The sequence below is a fragment of the Gorilla gorilla genome, chromosome 11, assembly GCF_029281585.2.
Source record: "Gorilla gorilla gorilla isolate KB3781 chromosome 11, NHGRI_mGorGor1-v2.1_pri, whole genome shotgun sequence".
NCBI classification, from domain to species: Eukaryota; Metazoa; Chordata; class Mammalia; order Primates; family Hominidae; genus Gorilla; species Gorilla gorilla.
The window spans coordinates 139,109,759-139,130,612 of NC_073235.2; the positions used below are offsets into that span (position 1 = coordinate 139,109,759).

At 36.8% G+C, this 20,854-nt stretch overlaps 1 protein-coding gene across 4 annotated transcripts in view; it reads right to left on the reverse strand.

The window, feature by feature from the left end:
• The window catches only part of IQCA1 (IQ motif containing with AAA domain 1), a 180,046-nt gene that overhangs the window by 93,264 nt on the left and 65,928 nt on the right, over positions 1-20,854 (reverse strand). For all 4 annotated transcript variants that reach the window (XR_010129730.1, XR_010129729.1, XM_055380635.1 and 1 more), the window contains exon 7: positions 20,257-20,341. Coding sequence is in view for 2 of the 4 variants with exons in the window: in XM_055380635.1 (XP_055236610.1) it covers positions 20,257-20,341 (85 nt within the window). In the remaining 2 variants the exon portion in view is untranslated. The remainder of the gene's footprint in view (positions 1-20,256; positions 20,342-20,854) is intronic.

Below are 20,854 nucleotides of genomic sequence, written 5' to 3' on the forward strand. Positions count from 1 at the left end.
GCCACTGCCCTCCAGCCTGGGTGACAGAGTGAGATCCTGCCTCAAAAAACAAAACAAAACAGACAAAGGCTCACCTTGACTCATAGAATCAAGGTGTGGCTGCCCAGGTCTTCATTGTACTGGAGCACTTGTAACACAGACATTGTTTGGACCTTAGAAACTGTAAAACTTTTCTGCTTTCTCTTGTGGGCATTTAGTGCTATAAATTTCCCTCTACACATTGCTTTGAATGTGTCCCAGAGATTCTGGTATGTTGTGTCTTTGTTCTTGTCGGTTTCAAAGAACATCTTTATTTCTGCCTTCATTTTGTTATGTACCCAGTAGTAATTCAGGAGCAGGTTGTTCAGTTAAAATTGACACCCTAACATCACAATTAAAAGAACTAGAGAAGCAAGAGCAAACACATTCAAAAGCTAGCAGCAGGCAAGAAATAACTGAGATCAGAGCAGAACTGAAGGAAATAGAGACACAAAAAACCCTTCAAAAAATCAATGAATCCACGAGCTCGTTTTTTGAAAAGATCAACTAAATTGATAGACCGCTAGCAAGACTAATAAAGAAGAAAAGAGAGAAGAATCAAATAGATGCAATAAAAAATGTTAAAGGGGATATCACCACCGACCCCACAGAAATACAAACTACCATCAGAGAATACTATAAACACCTTTACGCAAATAAACTAGAAAATCTAGAAGAAATGGATAAATTCTTCGACACATACACCCTCCCAAGACCAAATCAGGGAGAAGTTGAATCTCTGAATAGACGAATAACAGGCTCTGAAATTGAGGCAATAATTAATAGCTTACCAACCAAAAAAAGTCCAGGACCAGATGGATTCACAGCTGAATTCTACCAGAGGTACAAGGAGGAGCTGGTACCATTCCTTCTGAAACTATTCTAATCAATAGAAAAAGAGGGAATCCTCCCTAACTCATTTTATGAGGCCAGCATTATCTTGATACCAAAGCCTGGCAGAGACACAACAAAAAAAGAGAATTTTAGACCAATATCCTTGATGAACATTGATGTAAAAATCCTCAATAAAATACTGGCAAACCGAATCCAGCAGCACATCAAAAAGCTTATCCAGCATGATCAAGTGGGCTTCATCCCTGGGATGCAAGGCTGGTTCAACATACGCAAATCAATAAACATAATCCAGCATATAAACAGAACCAACGACAAAAACCATACGATTATCTCAATAGATGCAGAAAAGGCCTTTGACAAAATTCAACAACGCTCATGCTAAAAACTCTCAATAAATTAGGTATCGATGGGATGTATCTCAAAATAATAAGAGCTATCTATGACAAACCCACAGCCAATATCATACTGAATGAGCAAAAACTGGAAGCATTCCCTTTGAAAACGGGCACAAAACAGGGATACCCTCTCTCACCACTCCTATTCAACATAGTATTGGAAGTTCTGGCCAGGGCAATCAGGCAGGAGAAGGAAATAAAGGGTATTCAATTAGGAAAAGAGGAAGTCAAATTGTCCCTGTTTGCAGATGACATGATTGTATATCTAGAAAACCCCATCATCTCAGCCCCAAATCTCCTTAAGCTGATAGGCAACTTCAGCAAAGTGTCAGGATACAAAATCAATGTGCAAAAATCACAAGCATTCTTATACACCAATAACAAACAGAGAGCCAAATCATGAGTGAACTCCCATTCACAATTGCTTCAAAGAGAATAAAATATCTAGGAATCCAACTTACAAGGGACGTGAAGGACCTCTTCAAGGAGAACTACAAACCACTGCTCAATGAAATAAAAGAGGATACAAACAAATGGAAGAACATTCCATGCTCATGGGTAGGAAGAATCAATATTGTGAAAATGGCCATACTGCCCAAGGTAATTTATAGATTCAATGTCGTCCCCATCAAGCTACCAATGACTTTCTTCACAGAATTAGAAAAAACTACTTTAAAGTTCATATGGAACCAAAAAGGAGCTCGCATTGCCAAGTCAATCCTAAGCCAAAAGAACAAAGCTGGAGGCACCACACTACCTGACTTCAAACTATACTACAAGGCTACAGTAACCAAAACAGCTTGGTACTGGTACCAAAACAGAGACATAGACCAGTGGAACAGAACAGAGCCCTCAGAAATAATGCCGCATATCTACAACCATCTGATCTTTGAGAAATCTGAAAAAACAAGCAATGGGGAAAGGATTCCCTATTTAATAAATGGTGCTGGGAAAACTGGCTAGCCATATGTAGAAAGCTGAAACTGGATCCCTTCCTTACACCTTATACAAAAATCAATTCAAGATGGATTAAAGACTTAAACGTTAGACCTAAAACCATAAAAACCCTAGAAGAAAACCTAGGCAATACCATTCAGGACATAGGCATGGGCAAGGACTTCATGTCTAAAAACACCAAAAGCAATGGCAACCAAAGCCAAAAATGACAAATGGGATCTAATTAAACTAAAGAGCTTCTGCACAGCAAAAGAAACTACCATCAGAGTGAACAGGCAACCTACAGAATGGGAGAAAATTTTTGCAATCTACTCATCTGACAAAGGGCTAATATCCAGAATCTACAATGAACTCAAACAAATTTACAAGAAAAAAAAAACAACACCATCAACAAGTGGGCAAAGGATATGAACAGACACTTCTCAAAAGAAGACATTTATGCAGCCAAAAAACACACGAAAACATGCTCACCATCACTGGCCATCTGAGAAATGCAAATCAAAACCACAATGAGATACCATCTCACACCAGTTAGAATGGCGATCATTAAAAAGTCAGGAAACAACAGGTGCTGGAGAGGATGTGGAGAAATAGGAACACTTTTACACTGTTGGTGGGACTGTAAACTAGTTCAACCATTGTGGAAGTCAGTGTGGTGATTCCTCAGGGATCTAGAACTAGAAATACCATTTGACCCAGCCATCCCATTACTGGGTATATACCCAAAGGATTATAAATCATGCTGCTATAAAGACACATGCACATGTATGTTTATTGCGGCATTATTCACAATAGCAAAGACTTGGAACCAACCCAAATGTCCAACAATGATAGACTAGATTAAGAAAATGTGGTACATATACACCATGGAATACTATGCAGCCATAAAAAATGATGAGTTCATGTCCTTTGTAGGGACATGGATGAAATTGGAAATCATCATTCTCAGTAAACTATCACAAGAACAAAAAACCAAACACCGCATATTCTCACTCATAGGTGGGAATTGAACAATGAGAACACATGGACACAGGAAGGGGAACATCACACACCGGGGCCTGTTGTGGGATGGGGGGAGGGGGGAGGGATAGCATTTGGAGATATACCTAATGTTAAATGACGAGTTACTGGGTGCAGCACACCAACATGGCAAATGTATACATATGTAACTAACCTGCATGTTGTGCACATGTACCCTAAAACTTAAAGTGTAAAAAAAAAAACTTTCAGAAATGTAAAGACTTAAAAAAAATAGTCTGATATATAATTATGAGCAGCTGAAAAGATGAAATCCTTATTTGTGGAGTATACATTTCACTGTGGCCTTATCAGTTAAGCCTTTTAAAGTCTTACCAATTATATGGTTTATTTCATCTCTCTCCTTTTATAGTTTATTAGTTTCAATTTTTGAGTATTACATTTTCATGGTTCACAATTCAAAAGTTATGAAAGAGTAATTATACAGAAATACAGTGAAAGGTTTCCTCCCCATACTGTTAACTAGCCAAGAAGATCCACTTTCTCTTTTTATTTTTATTTTTTATTAAGGCATAATTGACAAAAATTTAATATATATACAGTATACAACATGATGTTTTGATACATGTACACATTGTGGAATGACTAAGTCAAGCTAACTAACATGTCCATCACCTTACATACTTAGCATTTTTTTGTGTGTGATGAGAACATTTACAATCTATTCTCTTAGCAATTAAAAATATACAATATAATATTGTTAATTATAGTCATCATGCTGGACAATACATCTCCAGAACTTTTTCCTCCTGTCTAATGGAAACTCTGTACCCTTTGACCAACATCTCTCCATTCCCTGATCTTCCCCTCCCACCCTTGGTAATCACTATTCTACTCTCTGCTTCTGTAAGTTAAATTGTTTTTTTAGATTTTATTTATAAGTGAGATCATGCAGTATTTGTCTTTCTGTGCCTGGCTTATTTCACTTAGCATAATGTCCTCCGGGTTCATGCATGTTGCCACAAATGACAGAAATTTCCTTCTTTTTTAAAGCTGAATAGTGTTCCATTGGGTATATATGATACATTATGTTTATCCGTTCATCTATTGAAGAACACTGAGGTTGCTTCCACATCTTGGCTTTTGTGAGCGATGCTGCAATGAACATGGTAGTGCAGACATCTCTTTGACACACTGATTTCATTTCCTTTGGATACATACTCAGTAGTGGGATTGCTGGATCATATAGTTCTATTTTTCAGTTTTTGAGGAACTTCCACACTGTTTTCCATAATGGCTGTGTTAATTTACATTCCCACCAACAGTGTACAAGGGTCCCCTTCTCTCACATCCTTGCCAACATTTGTTGTCTTTTGTCTTTTTGATAACAGCCATCCTAAGTGTGAGGTAATATCTCATTGTTTAATTTGCATATGTCTGTTGTGTTCGCATTTTTCCATATACATGTTGACCATTTGTATGTCTTCTTTTGAGAAATGTCTATTCGTGTCCTTTGCCAATTTTAAATTAGGTTGTTTTCTTGCTATAGCAGTCTTTAAATTCTTTACATATTTTGGAAATTAACGCCTTATCAGATGTATGGTTTGCAAATATTTTCTCCCAATTCATAGGTTGACTCTTCTCTTTTGTTTCCTTGCTGTGCAGAAGTTTTTTAGTTTGGTGCAATCCCATTTATCTATTTTTACTTTTGTTGCCTGTGCTTTTGGGGTCATATCTAGAAAATCACTGCCCAGATCAATGTCATGGAGATTTCCCCTATGTTTTCTTACAGTAGTTTTATAGCTTCTGGTCTTTTGTTCATGGCTTTCACTCATTTTGAGTTGATTTGTGTATATGGTGTGAGATAAGGGTTCAATTTCCTTGTTCTGCATGTGGATATATAGTTTTCTCACACCATTTATCAAAGAGACTTATCCTTCCATTGTGTGTTCTTGACACCTTTGTTGAAAATCAATTTGCTGTAGTGTGTGGATTTATTTCTGGGCTCTCTCTTCTGTTCCACTGATCTTTATGTCTGTTTTTATGCCAGTATCATGCTGTTTTGCTTTCTGTAGCTTTGTAATATATTTGGAAATCAGGAAGTGTGATGTCTCTAGCTTTGTTCTTTTAGCCCAAGATTTCATTGGATATTTGAGGTGTTTCGTGGTTCCATATAAATTTTAGAATTGCTTTTTCTATTTCTGTGAAAAAGTGTCACTGAAATTTTGATAGTCATTACATTGAATCTACAGATCACTTTGGGTAATATGTTCATTTTTACAACATTAATTCTTCCAATTCATGAGTACAGGATATCTTTCTATTTATTTGTGTCCTCTTAAAATTCTTTCATCAATGTTTTGCATGTTTTGCAGGTTTCAATACACAGATCCTTCACCTCCTTGGTTAAATTTATACCTAAATTAAAAGAATGTTACTATAAATGGGATTGTTTTCTTGATTTCTTTTTCAGAGAGTTCACTGTTAGTGTATAGAAATGCTACTGATCTTTTGTATGCTGATTTTGTATCTTGCAACTTTACTAAATTTGTTTGTCAGTTCTAATAGTATTTTTAGTGGAGTCTCTGGGGTTTTCTTTTTCTTTTTCAAAATTTTTAAAAATTTAATACAGACAGGGTCTTGCTATGTTGCCCAGGCTCTTCTCGAAAACCTGTGCTAAAGTGATCCTCCCACTTCAGCCTCCCAAAGTGCTGGGATTACAGGCGTGAGCCACTGTGTCCGGCCTCTGGATTTTTCTATATGCAAGATCAAAAACAGGCAATTTCACTTCTTCCCTTCCTATTTGGATGCCTTCTATTTCTTATTCTTGCCTAATTGCTCTGGCTAGGACTTCTGTACTAGGTTGAATAAAAGTGGTAAGAGTGTGCATCCTTATGTTGTGCAGATCTTAGAGGAAAAACTCAGATTTTCACTACTGAGTATGATTTTAGCTGTGGGCTTTCCGTATATAGTCTTTATCGTGTTAAGTTCCTTCTCTGCATAATTTGTTGAGTTTTTATCATGAAAGAGTTTTGAATTTTGCCAAATACTTTTTCTGCATCTATTAAAATGATCATATGATTTTTATCCGTCATTCTGTTAATGTGGTATATTATACTGATTGATTTGGATAGGTTGAACCACTCTTGCGTCCCAAGGATAAATCCTGTTTGGTCATGGTGAATGATTCTTTTAATGTGCTCTTGAATTTGGTTTGCTAGTATTTTGTTGAGGGTTTCTGCATCTATGTTCATCATGAACATTGGCTTATAATTTTCTTTTCTCTCAGTATCTTGCCTGGTTTTGGTATTAGGTTTATGCTGGCCTCATAAATGAATTTGGAAGTATTTATTTCTCTTCAACTTTTGAGAAGAATTTAAGAAGCATTGGTATTAGTTCTTTACATGTTTGGTAGAATTCACACAAGAAGCCATTTTATCCTGGGCCTTTCTTTATTGGAAGGGTTTTGATTACTGATTCAATTTCTCTACTCATGATGATTTTCTATTTTTTCATGATTAGTCCTGTTGTTGTATAATAATTTATCCATTTCTTCTAGGCTAATGAATTTGCTGGTATATAATTATTCATAATAGTCTCATGATCTTTTGTATTTCTATGGTATCAGTTGTAATGTATCCTCTTTCATTTTTAATTTTATTTGTGTGACTCTTTTCTCTCCTAGTCTAGTTAACAGCCTGTCAATTTTATCTTTCACAAAACCAACTCTTAGTTTACCTTTTCTGTTGTTTTTTTGAGGCTCCATTTCATTTATTTTTGTTCTTATCTTTATTTCTTTCCTCTGCTAATTTTGTACTTAATAATAGTTTGTTTTTCTTTTTCTAGTTCCTTGAGGCATAATGTTAGGTTGTTTGAGATCTTTCTTCTTTTATGGTGTAGGCATTTATTGCTAGAAATTTCCCTCTTAGTACTGCTTTTGTTGCATCTCATAGGTTTTAGTATGTTGTGTTTCCATTTTTATTGGTTTCAAGACATTTTAAAATGTGCCTTTAAATTTCTTCTTTGATCCATTGGTTGTTTAGGAGCATGTTGTTAATTTCTATCTATTTGTGAAATTTCAAAGATTTTTCCTTTTATTGTTCCTGGTTTCACACCATTGCAGTCTGAAAAGATATACTTCATATGATTTTGATCTTCCTAAATTTGTTAAGGCTTGTTTTGTGGCTGAATATATGATTTGTCCTGGTGAATGTTCTATGTGCATTTGAAAGGAATGTATATTCTGCTGCTGTTGGATCAAATGTTCTGTATATGTCTATTAAGTCCATTTGGTCTAAAGTGTAGTTCAAGTTCATTGTTTCCTTATTGATTTTATGTTTGAATGATCTGTTCATTGTCAAAAGTAAGGTACTGAAATTCCCTACTATTATTGTATTATAATCTGTCTCTCCCTTCAGATCTATTAATATTTGCTTTTCATATTTATATGCTCTGATGTTTGGTACATATACATTTGCAATTGTTATATCCTATTGATGAACTGATCTCTTTATAATTATATAATGATCTTATTTTCCCTTTTTACAGTTTTTGACTTAAAGTATATTTTGTCTGACATGATTATAGTTACCCCTGCTTTCTTTTGGATTCAATTTACATGGAATATCTTTTTCTATCCCTTCACCTTCATTCTATATGTGTCCTTAAAGTAAAGTTAATCTCTTGTATGCAGCATATAGTTGGGTAATTTTAAAAAAATCCATTCAGCCATGCTATGTCTTTTGATTGGAGAATTTAATTCATTTACATTTGAGATAATTATTGACAGGAAGAACTTATTGCTGTCACTTTATTACTTTCTGATTGTCTTGTAGATCCTTCTTTCATTTTGTTCTGCTATTATTTTCCTGACTTCATTAACTAGTTTATTTGTATTGTCTTGTAATTTGCTGAGCTTCTTTAGAATACTTATTTTGAATTCTCTGTCATGTAATTCATGGATCTCCAATTCTTTAGGGTCAGTTACTGAAAGTTTATTGTGTTCCGTTGGTGGTATCATGTTTCCCTGATTCTTCATATAGTCTTATAAATGAGTCTGCAAATTTCAAGAAGTAGTCACCTCTTCTAGACTTTATGGACTGGCTTTGGTAAGGAAAGACCTTCACCTGTGGGCAGCAGGGTGGGGGGACAGAGGCATGCTGGGGGCACTGTAGCATCAGGTCTGGTGTTGTGAGGTACCAAGTTGGGGTATGTGGTGGCTCCAAATCTGGGGGAGCGTTCAGTCTTGCCATTTCAGGCAGCTGGAGTCTGTGATGTTGGCACCTGCTTAGTCCTTTGTGGCTGGGGCCAGCTGCAGGTGCACATGTGGCAGTGGGGGCCAGCAGCTTGCATATGCATAATTGCAGAGGCCAGCTGTAGGCCATCAACACCATCTGCATGCATGGGCAGCTTTAGGCTGAGCTGGAGGGGTGCATGCACATGTAGCTACAGGGACCAGCTTTGGGAACAAGCACAGTGTGGGGATAGTTGCTGGAGGGCATGGCCAACTGGTTATGCTCATCTAGTTGTGGGGGCCAGGCTAGCAGCTACTGCAATAGCCTGGCTACAGGAGTCAGCCTTGGGTGCATGCAGTGGTGCGGTTGGAGTCTGTGGTAGGGGGCTCCAAGGCTGTTTTCTGGCATGCATGCAGTAGCTGCTCTGGGTCCCTGGCCCAGAGAACCTGTGGAGGCAGTAGCTGGGGTGGTTTCAAGGAGATGTGGTGATTTAGGCACCTAGGGAACATGAGGGCCACTTGGGTGGGTCAGTGGGCTGTGCTCACTGTGGCAGGAGCAGTCATGTGGCTCTTGGTGGCTCCAGTGGGGGACAGGTAGGAGACTCAGGCACCTGGAGACTGTGAAGGTGAAAAGAAATGCAGTGTCCTCAGTGGTGAAAGCTGAAGGGGGTCCCCTGCTTCTGTGCAGGCAGTTGGTTTCCTCAGCTATGAAAACTGTAGGATCCTCTGCAGAATATGCTGTTGGGGTTCACGATAACAAACCCTGAGGGGTCCTCTGTGGTGAAAGCTGCAGGTGGTTGTGTGGTGGTCTTGAGTTCCTCAGCAGGGCTGTTGAGTTCCTCAGCAGGGGTCTGCTGGAGTCCTGGGCTAAGCAGGCCACTGGGGTTTGTGGTGACTTCCAGTGTGTGGCTGATCATAATAGACTTGCTAAAAAGTCAACCCAAATACTTTGCATATGCTTCTAAAGACATTTTATATACATATAATACATACATACATACACACACACACACACACACACAGAGCACACTGGCATTGTTGTGTTATGTTTGCCAATTGTATAGGTGAAAAGTAATATGTCATTGAAGTTGTCTCTTTTTTAAACCAATACAAAATTTATTTTACCTGCACTCTTCAGTTATGGCAAACTCTTCCAAGTGCACAGAGATGTACACATGTATACACACAAATGCACATTATAAATATCAACTTGTCATTTTATACAAATGTTAGCGTATTATACATACTGTTCTTGTTCTGCATTTTTCACCTAATAATATATCTTGGCCATCTTTCCTTAGTGGCACATACGGAACTTCACAGTTCATTTTTCACAGGTGTATTGTAACAATTTATTTGGCCATTCCCCTACCAAATAAGACTGAGGTTATTTCTAATAGTAATCTGCTACTACTAACATTGTTGCCATGAATAAATGCATGCAAATATCATTTTGCAGGTGGTGAACATATCTGCAGGATAAATTCCTTAAAGTGGAAATGCTGGATCAAGTGTACGCACATTTGTAATACTGTTAAACTTCCCACCATGGGTTGTGTCAATTTACCCTTCTGCCAGCAGTGTAGGAGAGGGCCTGTTTCCCCATATGCTTGTTGTCAGAGTGCATCTTGTTTGCCAGTTGCATGGGTGGAAAATGTAGTCGCTTTTGTTTTTTCAAGAAGCCAATATTGGATTTATTTTGCTCCTGCTCATCAACTTGAGCAAAATCTTCCGAAGTTAAAAGTGCACTTTACTGGCTATTAAGTCAGCCATCATTTTTTTGGCCTCAGGGCCAAATCTGGCCTGGTGCCTGTTTTCTCTTTTCAAAATATAATTTTATTGAAGCATATCATATACTCACCCATTTCAAGTGTGCAATTCAATAATTTTTCAGCAAGTATATCAAGTTGTGTTCCACTACCACAAATCAGTTTTAGAACATTTCTATCACCCCAATAAGATTCTCTCATTTCCATTAATTGCTAATCCCTTTTCTCTCTCCTTCCCAGGTGTATTAGTCCATTTTCATGCTGGTATGAAGAAATACCCAACACTGAGTAATTTATAAAGTAAAGAGGTTTACTTGATTTACAGTTCCACATGGCTGGGAAGGCCTCAGGAAACTTACAATCATGGTAGAAGGGGAAGCAAACACGTCCTTCTTCACATGGCAACAGGAGAGAAAAGTGCCGAGCAAAGGGGGAAAAGCCCCTTATAAAGTCATCAAATCTTGTGAGAACTAACTCACTGTCATGAGAACAGCATGAGGGTCACTGCCTGCATGATTCAATTACCTCCTAACAGGTCCATCCCACAACAAATGGGCATCATGGGAACTACAATTCAAGTTGAGATTTGGGTGGGGACACAACCAAAGCACATCACCAAGCAAGCACTAATCCACTTTCTGTGTCTACAGGTTTACTTTTTCTAGACATTTCATATAAATGGAATAACAAAATACATTGTCCATCGTGTCTGGCTTCTTTCACGTTGCATAATGTTTCAGTATGGCATAATGCTTTAAGTTCATCCATGTTGTAGCATGTATCAGTTGTGTGTTCCTTTTTAATTGCCAAATAATATAAAGTTGCATGGATATACCATATTTTACCTATCTATTCCCCAGTTGATATGTATTTAAGTTGTTTCAAATTTTTGGCAATTATGAGTAATGCTGCTATGAACATTCATGTACAAATGTTTTTGTGTGGATACATGTTTTCATTTCTTTTGGATAGAGTCCTAAGAAAAGAACTGCTAGGTCCTTTGGTAAATTTATGTTTAACTTTTTAAGAAATTGGCATGATGTTTTCCAAAGGGGCAACATTTTACATTCCCACTAGCAGTGTATGAGGGTTCCCTTTTCTCCACATCTTCAGCATTTGTAATTGTCTTTTTTTTTGTATCCATCCTTATGGGTGTGAAATAGCATTACATTTCCATTTTAATTTTCATTACCCTAATGACGAATAATGTTGAACATCTTTTCATGTTCTTACTAGCCATCCATACATCTTCCTTTGTGAATTGTCTGTTCAAATCTTTTGCCTGTTTTTTGACTGAATTGTTTGTCTTCTTATTGAGGTGTAAGAGTACTTTGTATTTTCTGGCTGTAAGTCCTTTAACAGGTAGGTATTCTGTAAATATTTTCTCCCAGTCTGTTACTTGTATTTTCATTTTCTTAATGGTATCTTTTGAAGTGCAAAAGTTTTGCATTTTGTTGAGGTTCAGTTGATCAATTTTGTTTGTCAGTGTAGTTTTAATTTGCATTTCTCTTATATGTGTGAGGTTGATCGTCTTTTCATATGTTGAACATCTTTTATGTTTCGAATTCATTTGAGTTTTCTTTTCTGAGCACTGTCTATTCATATCCTTTTGCTGTTTTTTGTATTGGGTTATTATTCTTTTTCTTGTAGAGCTGTAGGAGTTCCTTACATATTAGGAGAAAGGACTCTTGTCTGTGATACCCATCACAAATAATTCTCTCAGGGTGTCATCTGTCATTTCCCTTACTCAGGGTCATTGTTTCCATGTAGGATTAAAACAATTTTGTGTGTGTGGTTGAATTTATCAATTTTTTTTTCTGCTATGATTTCTGGGTTTGTACCATAATTAGAAAGATCTTTCCCATTCTGAGGTTATGACATATTTCTTTCTTAGCTTCTTCTAGTCCTTTTGTGTTTTGTTGTGGTTTATACGTAAGTGTTTGATCCATTTGGAATCATTCCAAAGTAAAGTATAAAGACTTGGGAATTTAATTTTCTTTTTTCTTAGATGACAACCTGGCTCTTCTTATACGATTTATTTCCTTTTTTCCTTTCACATTTGAGATGCTGTCTTTATTATAAATTTCCGTATGTATTTGGGTCTATTTCTTGATTTTCTGTTCTTTTCCATTGATGTGCCTTTTTAGTCTTTTGTCTGTGCCAATGGGCTCCTAAGAATATGTTTTCATACCTGGCAAAGCTAGTTCCTCCTCACTATGCTTCATTTTCAGAATTCCACTGGTTATTCTTGGTTATTTGCTTTCTACTTAAAGTTTAGTTTGGTCATCCTTCCTGCCTCCTCCCCGCCAATGCCCCAATATAATGCTATTGGTATTTTCATTTGGATCATATTATGTTTATAGATGATGTTTAGGAGTCAAGGTATGCATGGTGTGAGCATTCCTACCTACGAGCACGATATGCTTTTCCATTTCTTCGCATCCCTCAGGAGTGTTGTAAGCTTTTCTTCACGTAGAATGTACATTTATCATTAAGCTTATTCCTGGGCATTTCACCTTTGCATTGTTGCTGTTGTAAATGGTCTCTTACATTACATTTTCTAGCTAGCTACTGTTTGGATGCACAACAGCGATTGCTTTCTGCATGTTAATTTTGTAATCCCCCCATCTTGCTTCTCATATTATTTAAAGTAGTTTTTTAGTTTATTCTCTTTGCTTTTTTGCTCTTTATTCTCTTTGCTTTTCTAAGTATTGAACATATGTGCAAAAGGTGATCATTTGCCTCTTCTGTTCCCCTTTAGAACACTAGAAAGGGGATATATTGTTTAGTAGTTCCTACAGGACAATGTTAAATAATAGTGGTGATGATGGCCATTCTTGAATTTTTCCTGACACTCACTAGTGGAAATGTTTCTAGTGAATTTCTTTAAGCATGACACTGGGTTTTGAATTAAGAAATATTTTATAATGTTCAACAAGTATCCATCTATTCCAATTTTGTAGAGTTCTATTTTTAAATATCAAGAATGGATGTTAAATTTGTAAAATGCCCTTGCAGCCTCCATAGTGAGGAGCTTATGGTTTTCCCTTTTGGATTTTTTAATACGATGCAGTGCATTCATAGACATCCTTAACCCAAACCATTCTTGCATCCTGGAATAATCACCACTTGTGGTGTTTTACTAATTGAATGTGGTGCTGGTTTTAGTGTGCTAACACGTTAGTTAAAATGTTTGTGTTAATACTCATAAGGGAGACTGATCCGTGTCTTTTTTTGTGTTCAATCTTTTTTGGGGGTTTTGATTCAATGTTATGCTCATTTCATAAAAAGTATTTATATTATTTTTGTTTTATTAATATATATTTCACCTTGTACGTATATTGTTATAATGATAATGCTTGGCCTATTCTCTATTCATACTATGACTACAATGACTACTATTACTGCTACTATCAATGTTAGTAACAACTGCTACGATTTTCTGAAGGGTTTCAATATGCCAAGCTCTGTTCTAAGTACCTCATGTGTATTGTCTCATCTAATTATTACCTCAGTGCAGGGAGGTAGACGTTGCTAGTAATCTCCATTTACAGATGAGAAAACTGAATCGGGGTGTGGGGGGATGAAGCTTGTCTAAGGTTGCAGGTCTAGTGTGTGGGGGAACTGTGATTTGTAATCACCATGCCGTTCTGACTCTTCAATCATCTGTCTTTCAAGGCTAAGCTGCTTTGTGGTCTCCTCTGTTCTCTTTCAATGTGTTAACCAGACATTCTCAATTTTCTTTTGACTAGTATTTTTTAATGTTTCTCATGGCAATTTAGATGTTCTACCAACATTCTTAATCCTATAATCGCTACCTTTCTAACTGAACATAAAATGTGTCTGGATGCTTGCCATGGACTTTCAAGACACAACTTGTGCCTGGCAGTTTAGCTGGCGGGACAACACCTAAACACATAAAAAAAGTGAAACAACCCCAAATCAAAATGACAATCACTCAAGGCAGGGCTTGACAAACTGCCAAATAATAGGGTCAATATTTAGTGCTCATGGAATTCAGTGGAGGAGGGAGGAGTCCTCTAGAGGGCTGAGGCAGCCTTTGGGAGCAGAGGCTGGTTTCTGATGGAGAAGTGAAGAAAAAGCAATTCCTGTGTGCTTAACTCTGAGGGCTCTTGGAGGGGAGCACAGGGACACAGGGAGGCTGACAGCAGGGTCAGTCATGCTGAAGTCCTGAAACCCTGAGCTAAAGCCTGTTTTTTACTGCTGCAGAGAACTTCGTGTTACTTAACGAATTCCCTGTTAAAGAACATCAGGCTGTTTTCTTCTTTGTCAATGCAATAAACAAGGCAGACGTGAACAGCATCCATGGCAGGGGTCAGCAAATTATGGCACATGGGCTGGCTCTGGCCGGCTGCCTGCCCATTTTTGAAATGAAGTGTGATTGGAACACAGCCATGCCCATCATTTACATGTTGTCTATGGCTTCTCTGATGCCTGTATTAGTCCATTCTCACATTGCTATAAAGAACTGCCTGAGACTGGGTAATTTATAAAGAAAAAGGGTTTAATTGACTCACAGTTCCACATGGCTGGGGAGGCATCAGGAAACTTACAATCATGGTGGAAGGGAAAGCAAGCATGTCTTACGTGGTGGTAGGAGAGAGAAAAAGAGAGAGCACAAAGGGGGAAATGCCCCCTTATAAAACCATCAGATCTTGTGAGAACTCAGGATCACAAGAACAGTCTGGGGGAAACCACCCCAATCAGGTCTCTCCCTTGACATGTGGGGATTTGAGATGAGATTTGGGGTGGGGACACAGAGACAAAGCATATGAATGCCATATTGGTAGAGTTGAGTAGTGCCAGCAGAGAATGTATGTGCCACAGCCTAAAATATTTACTGTTTGTCCTTTTACAAAAAAAGGATGTTGACCTCTGGCCTATGACAACTTCTGTTATTATTATTTCTTTAGTATAAATTCCTCAAAGAGCATTTATGAGCCAAAGCACATACACATGAAAAGTTTTGATATTTGTTTGATCCATGTCACTTAAAAATGTCATGCTAATTTACATATCCAGTAGCAATGTATGAGAGTGACTTTTTCCCACATGCACACCAACTCCAGTCATTACAATGACTTAAAATTTTTACCAGTCCTATAGGTGAAAAGAGATATGGCAACATTACTTTATACATTTAATTGCCAGTGAGTTTTAAAAATTTTTCTTGTGTTAAATTCCTGTTTATATTCTTTGCTTTTTTATCGGGGTGTTCCAATTTTTGTTATTATTTTCTGAGAAATATTTATATATGAAAAATACCCATTGTCATATATGTTGCAAATGTTTTCCTCAGTTATCATATACCTTGAACTTCATTTGTGATTTTTTTTGGCCATTTTGCTATTTGAGTTTTGTGTAGTTAAGTATATGAGCAGATTCTCTTCATGGTATTTGCCTATGGTGACATGTTTATGAAATTTTTCTCCAATTCAAACAATTTCTTCAGTAATTTGTGGTTTAACATTTTTACATGTAAATATTTAATTCATCTGAAATTTGTTTTGTATAATAAGGAAGGCTCTACTTGATTTTGCCAAATGGTGAGCCAGTTATTATTTATTAAATAATATTATTTATTAGTCTGTCCTTCCCCATTTGTTTGAAATGTCATCAGTATACTACTGAATTCTGATATATGTACCTAACTAAGTTTCTGAGCACACTATTCTAAAGTCAGACTCCTTAAGTATGAACCTCAGCTCCACAACTAATTTGGCCACATTTTTGATCTTCATAGTTTGGAAGAATTAAATGAGTTGACTTATATAAAGTGCTTGCATGGTACCTGGCACAGAATATTTGTCCAACAAATGTTATCTGTTATTTTTGTTGTTATCTGTCTATTCATTTTCCAACATTGTGGTGTTTTGGCTACTTTATATCTTTATAATTTGTTTTATATCAATATGGAAAGTTCCCTATTATAGCTTTTTTTAAAAATTTATTATTATTATACTTTAAGTTTTAGGGTACATGTGCACAATGTGCAGGTTAGTTACATATGTATACACGTGCCATGCTGGTGTGCTGCACCCACTAACTCGTCATCTAGCATTAGGTATATCTCCCAATGCTATCCCTCCCCCCTCCCCCCACCCCACAACAGTCCCCAGACTGTGATGTTCCCCTTCCTCTGTGCATGTGTTCTCATTGTTCAATTCCCGCCTATGAGTGAGAATATGCGGTGTTTGGTTTTTTGTTCTTGTGATAGTTTACTGAGAATGATGATTTCCAGTTTCATCCATGTCCCTACAAAGGACATGAACTCATCATTTTTTATGGCTGCATAGTATTCCATGGTGTATATGTACCACATTTTCTTAATCCAGTCTATCATTGTTGGACATTTGGGTTGGTTCCAAGTCTTTGCTATTGTGAATAATGCCGCAATAAACATACGTGTGCATGTGTCTTTATAGCAGCATGATTTATAATCCTTTGGGTATATACCCAGTAATGGGATGGCTGGGTCAAATGGTATTTCTAGTTCTAGATCCCTGAGGAATCGCCACACTGACTTCCACAATGGTTGAACTAGTTTACAGTCCCACCAACAGTGTAAAAGTGTTCCTATTTCTCCACATCCTCTCCAGCACCTGTTGTTTCCTGACTTTTTAATGATCGCCATTCTAACTGGTGTGAGATGGTATCTCATTGTGGTTTTGATTTGCATTTCTCTGATGGCCAGTGATGCTGAGCATTTTTTCATGTGTTTTTTGGCTGCATAAATGTCTTCTTTTGAGAAGTGTCTGTTCATGTCCTTTTTGATGGGGTCATTTGTTTTTTTCTTGTAAATTTGTTTGAGTTCATTGTAGATTCTAGATATTAGCCCTTTGTCAGATGAGTAGGTTGCGAAAATTTTCTCCCATTTTGTAGGTTGACTCTTCACTCTGATGGTAGTTTCTTTTGCTGTGCAGAAGCTCTTTAGTTTAATTAGATCCCATTTGTCAATTCTGGCTTTGGTTGCCATTGCTTTTGGTGTTTTAGACATGAAGTCCTTGCCCATGCCTATGTCCTGAATGGTAATGCCTAGGTTTTCTTCTAGGGTTTTTATGGTTTTAGATCTAATGTTTAAGTCTTTAATCCATCTTGAATTGATTTTTGTATAAGGTGTAAGGAAGGGATCCAGTTTCAGCTTTCTACATATGGCTAGCCAGTTTTCCCAGCACCATTTATTAAAAAGGGAATCCTTTCCCCATTGCTTGTTTTTCTCAGGTTTGTCAAAGATCAGATAGTTGTAGATATGCGGCGTTATTTCTGAGGGCTCTGTTCTGTTCCATTGATCTATATCTCTGTTTTGGTACCAGTACCATGCTGTTTTGGTTACTGTAGCCTTGTAGTATAGTTTGAAGTCAGGTAGCGTGATGCCTCCAGCTTTGTTCTTTTGGCTTAGGATTGACTTGGCGATGCAGGCTCTTTTTTGGTTCCATATGAACTTTAAAGTAGTTTTTTCCAATTCTGTGAAGAAAGTCATTGGTAGCTTGATGGGGATGGCATTGAATCTATAAATTACCTTGGGCAGTATGGCCATTTTCACGATATTGATTCTTCCTACCCATGAGCATGGAATGTTCTTCCATTTGTTTGTATCCTCTTTTATTTCCTTGAGCAGTGGTTTATAGTTCCCCTTGAAGAGGTCCTTCACATCCCTTGTAACTTAACAAGGATACCCAGGAATTGAACTCAGCTCTGCACCAAGTGGATCTAATAGACATCTACAGAACTCTCCACCCCAAATCAAGAGAATATACATTTTTTTCAGCACCACACCACACCTATTCCAAAATTGACCACATACTTGGAAGTAAAGCTCTCCTCAGCAAATGTAAAAGAACAGAAATTATAACAAACTATCTCTCAGACCACAGTGCAATCAAACTAGAACTCAGGATTAAGAATCTCACTCAAAACCACTCAACCATATGAAAACTGAACAACCTGCTCCTGAATGACTACTGCGTACATAATGAAATGAAGGCAGAAATAAAGATGTTCTTTGAAACCAATGAGAACAAAGACAGAACATACCAGAATCTCTGGGACGCACTCAAAGCAGTGTGTAGAGGGAAATTTATAGCACTAAATGCCCACAAGAGAAAGCAGGAAAGATCCAAAATTGACACCCTAACATCACAATTAAAAGAACTAGAAAAGCAAGAGCAAACACATTCAAAAGGTAGCAGAAGGCAAGAAATAACTAAAATCAGAGCAGAACTGAAGGAAATAGAGACACAAAAAACCCTTCAAAACATTAATGAATCCAGGAGCTGTTTTTCTGAAAGGATCAACAAAATTGATAGACCTCTAGCAAGACTATTATATTTTTTTAAAAAAACTTTTGGGATATTTCCATGCATTCATTCTTCAGATACTTGAAAATAATTATGTCAATAAAAACTTGTTTTGATTTTAATTGGAATTGCATTAACTTCATAGAATAATAAAAAGATAGTGTGTATTTGTACTTTATTGAGTCTTTTTATCCAGATAAATAATTGTTCAGTCTATCATTCAAGTCTTCTTTCATTTTCTTCAGTGAGATTTTGTCAGTGTAATTCTGTACAATTCTGTATAATTTGTCAATATAATTTCTTGTTAAATGTATTGGGTTTCCTAGAGAGATAATTACATGATCTTAAAACAATGATAAAATTATCACTTTAAAATATTTATCACTTCTTTCCTTTTTCTTATTTGTTTGGCATTTTTTATAATGTCCAAGGAAATATTCACCAATAGTTCTGATAGGAACTATTCTTTCTTGATTTTGACATTTTTTTCCAACAGATTTAACCTAACAATTTTATTTCCTTAAAAAAGAAAACTTTTTAATTTAATTTAAAAAAATTAGAGACTATGTTCTCATGGCTGTAAAACTGATATTATCATTATTAAGAAAAACTAAATAAATATTGAGCACTTACTATGCACTCAATTCTATGATTTTAAAGAATCGTAAAATATGGTTCTTGCCCTCAGAAGGTTTATCATCTCATGGAGAAGATAAGCCTTCTGTTCTTTTGTTCAGCAAATATTTGTTGAATGTTTATATATGCAAATTAAAAGTCCTTCCTCTTGAGAAGTTGACAGGCTAAGGAAGAGATAAAGCATGCACATGAATGTTATGATACAAGCTTGTAAATGGTGAACCAGTTTAATAGAAATTCAAATAAAATGCTGTATGTTTGAAGGCCCCCTGCATTAAAAGAAAGGTGTCCATGCGAAGTAGCGTACGGTAAATGTCAAATGAATGATGTTAACAGCACAGGGCTTTAGAGGAAGGGTTAGTCACCCAGGTTGTGGGCAGTTGGGGAAAATTTTACTCAGGAGGTAAGACAAATTGTCCTTATTAATTTTCATTTTGACAACGCCTCTAATGCCTCATCATTGAGTATAATGCAAATCTTCTCTTGGTTTCTATGCTAAATACTGTGAAGCTAAGAAGAATTTTCCTATTCCTAGTTTATGAAGACATTAAAAAAATAGTTTTAAATGTCAATTTCATCAAATGCCACTGAAGCATCTATAGAGATGATCAAAGGTGTTTCACTCGAAAAAAGGCAAGGAGCTGGGTCTTGACAGGGGAGCAGGAGCTAAGCAGAAAGGCACCCAGAACTCAGGAAGAGCATGGCACACCCAAAGGAGCAGCGGCATGAGCCAGAAGCACAGGTGAGTAGACTGCTGGAGCCAAGGGCCTGCTGAGGAGGTGGGGCTTGGAGATGAGGGGAGAGGGAAGCTGGGACCAGAACACAAAGGGCTCCTGCAGCCAAGCTACTCAGAATTTACTAAGAAAACGACCTTCACACATCATCACATCTCTTTCAAAGGTAAGACAGGAAAAAAAAATGAACTCATTTTGAATAAATATGAAAGTGTGTACAATGATGAACACCCAAAAGTATTTCCATGTAAATATTTGTAGGAAAATAACCAAGACCTAATAACGCTATAAACTCATTAATTTTAAAGTTTAAAGAAATGTCATTTGATATATTTACATTTTATTTCTCAAGCATATTTGTACCTGTTGTATGGTCTTGTCAGAAAAAATAATAGCTGACCCTCCTTCTTCAACGTCAGGGTAGTCAGGAAATGTCCCAGTTAAATTTCTGCAGGAAAAAAAATAGCAAATTAAAATGGAAATGAAGTCCTCTCTTGTTATATACCCCATTTAATTTATTTGCTTATGTTCATTTAAATGAGTGATGGTCATTAAGGGTGGAGGGTTCCCTGTAGATCAAGGGCTGGGCATGGTGTCTTGAAGAAACTGAAGGTACTGATGACATTCAGTAGCAGGTTTCCTTCCTCTAGAGAATTGCTAGTCTGATGCAAACATCTCTCTTTAAAACATATTGTACTTTTTTTCCTCCTTTTTTTTTTTTTAACGTTGAGATGCTCTGTGTTTAAGAATGAAGACAGAAGCACAAATAATTTCTTCCTGTTTAAAATTGAGGATAAACACAGGATTTCAAACTAAACGAAGGATGGAGTTGTGGAAATTACACAGTTAGTAATAATGTGTGAAATATACACCCATGCTTTAGGTTTTAGTTAAATCTGAGGCCCTGTGTTTTATGGGTTGCAAATAGTATTATTTTTCCATAATCACATAATTTCTACAT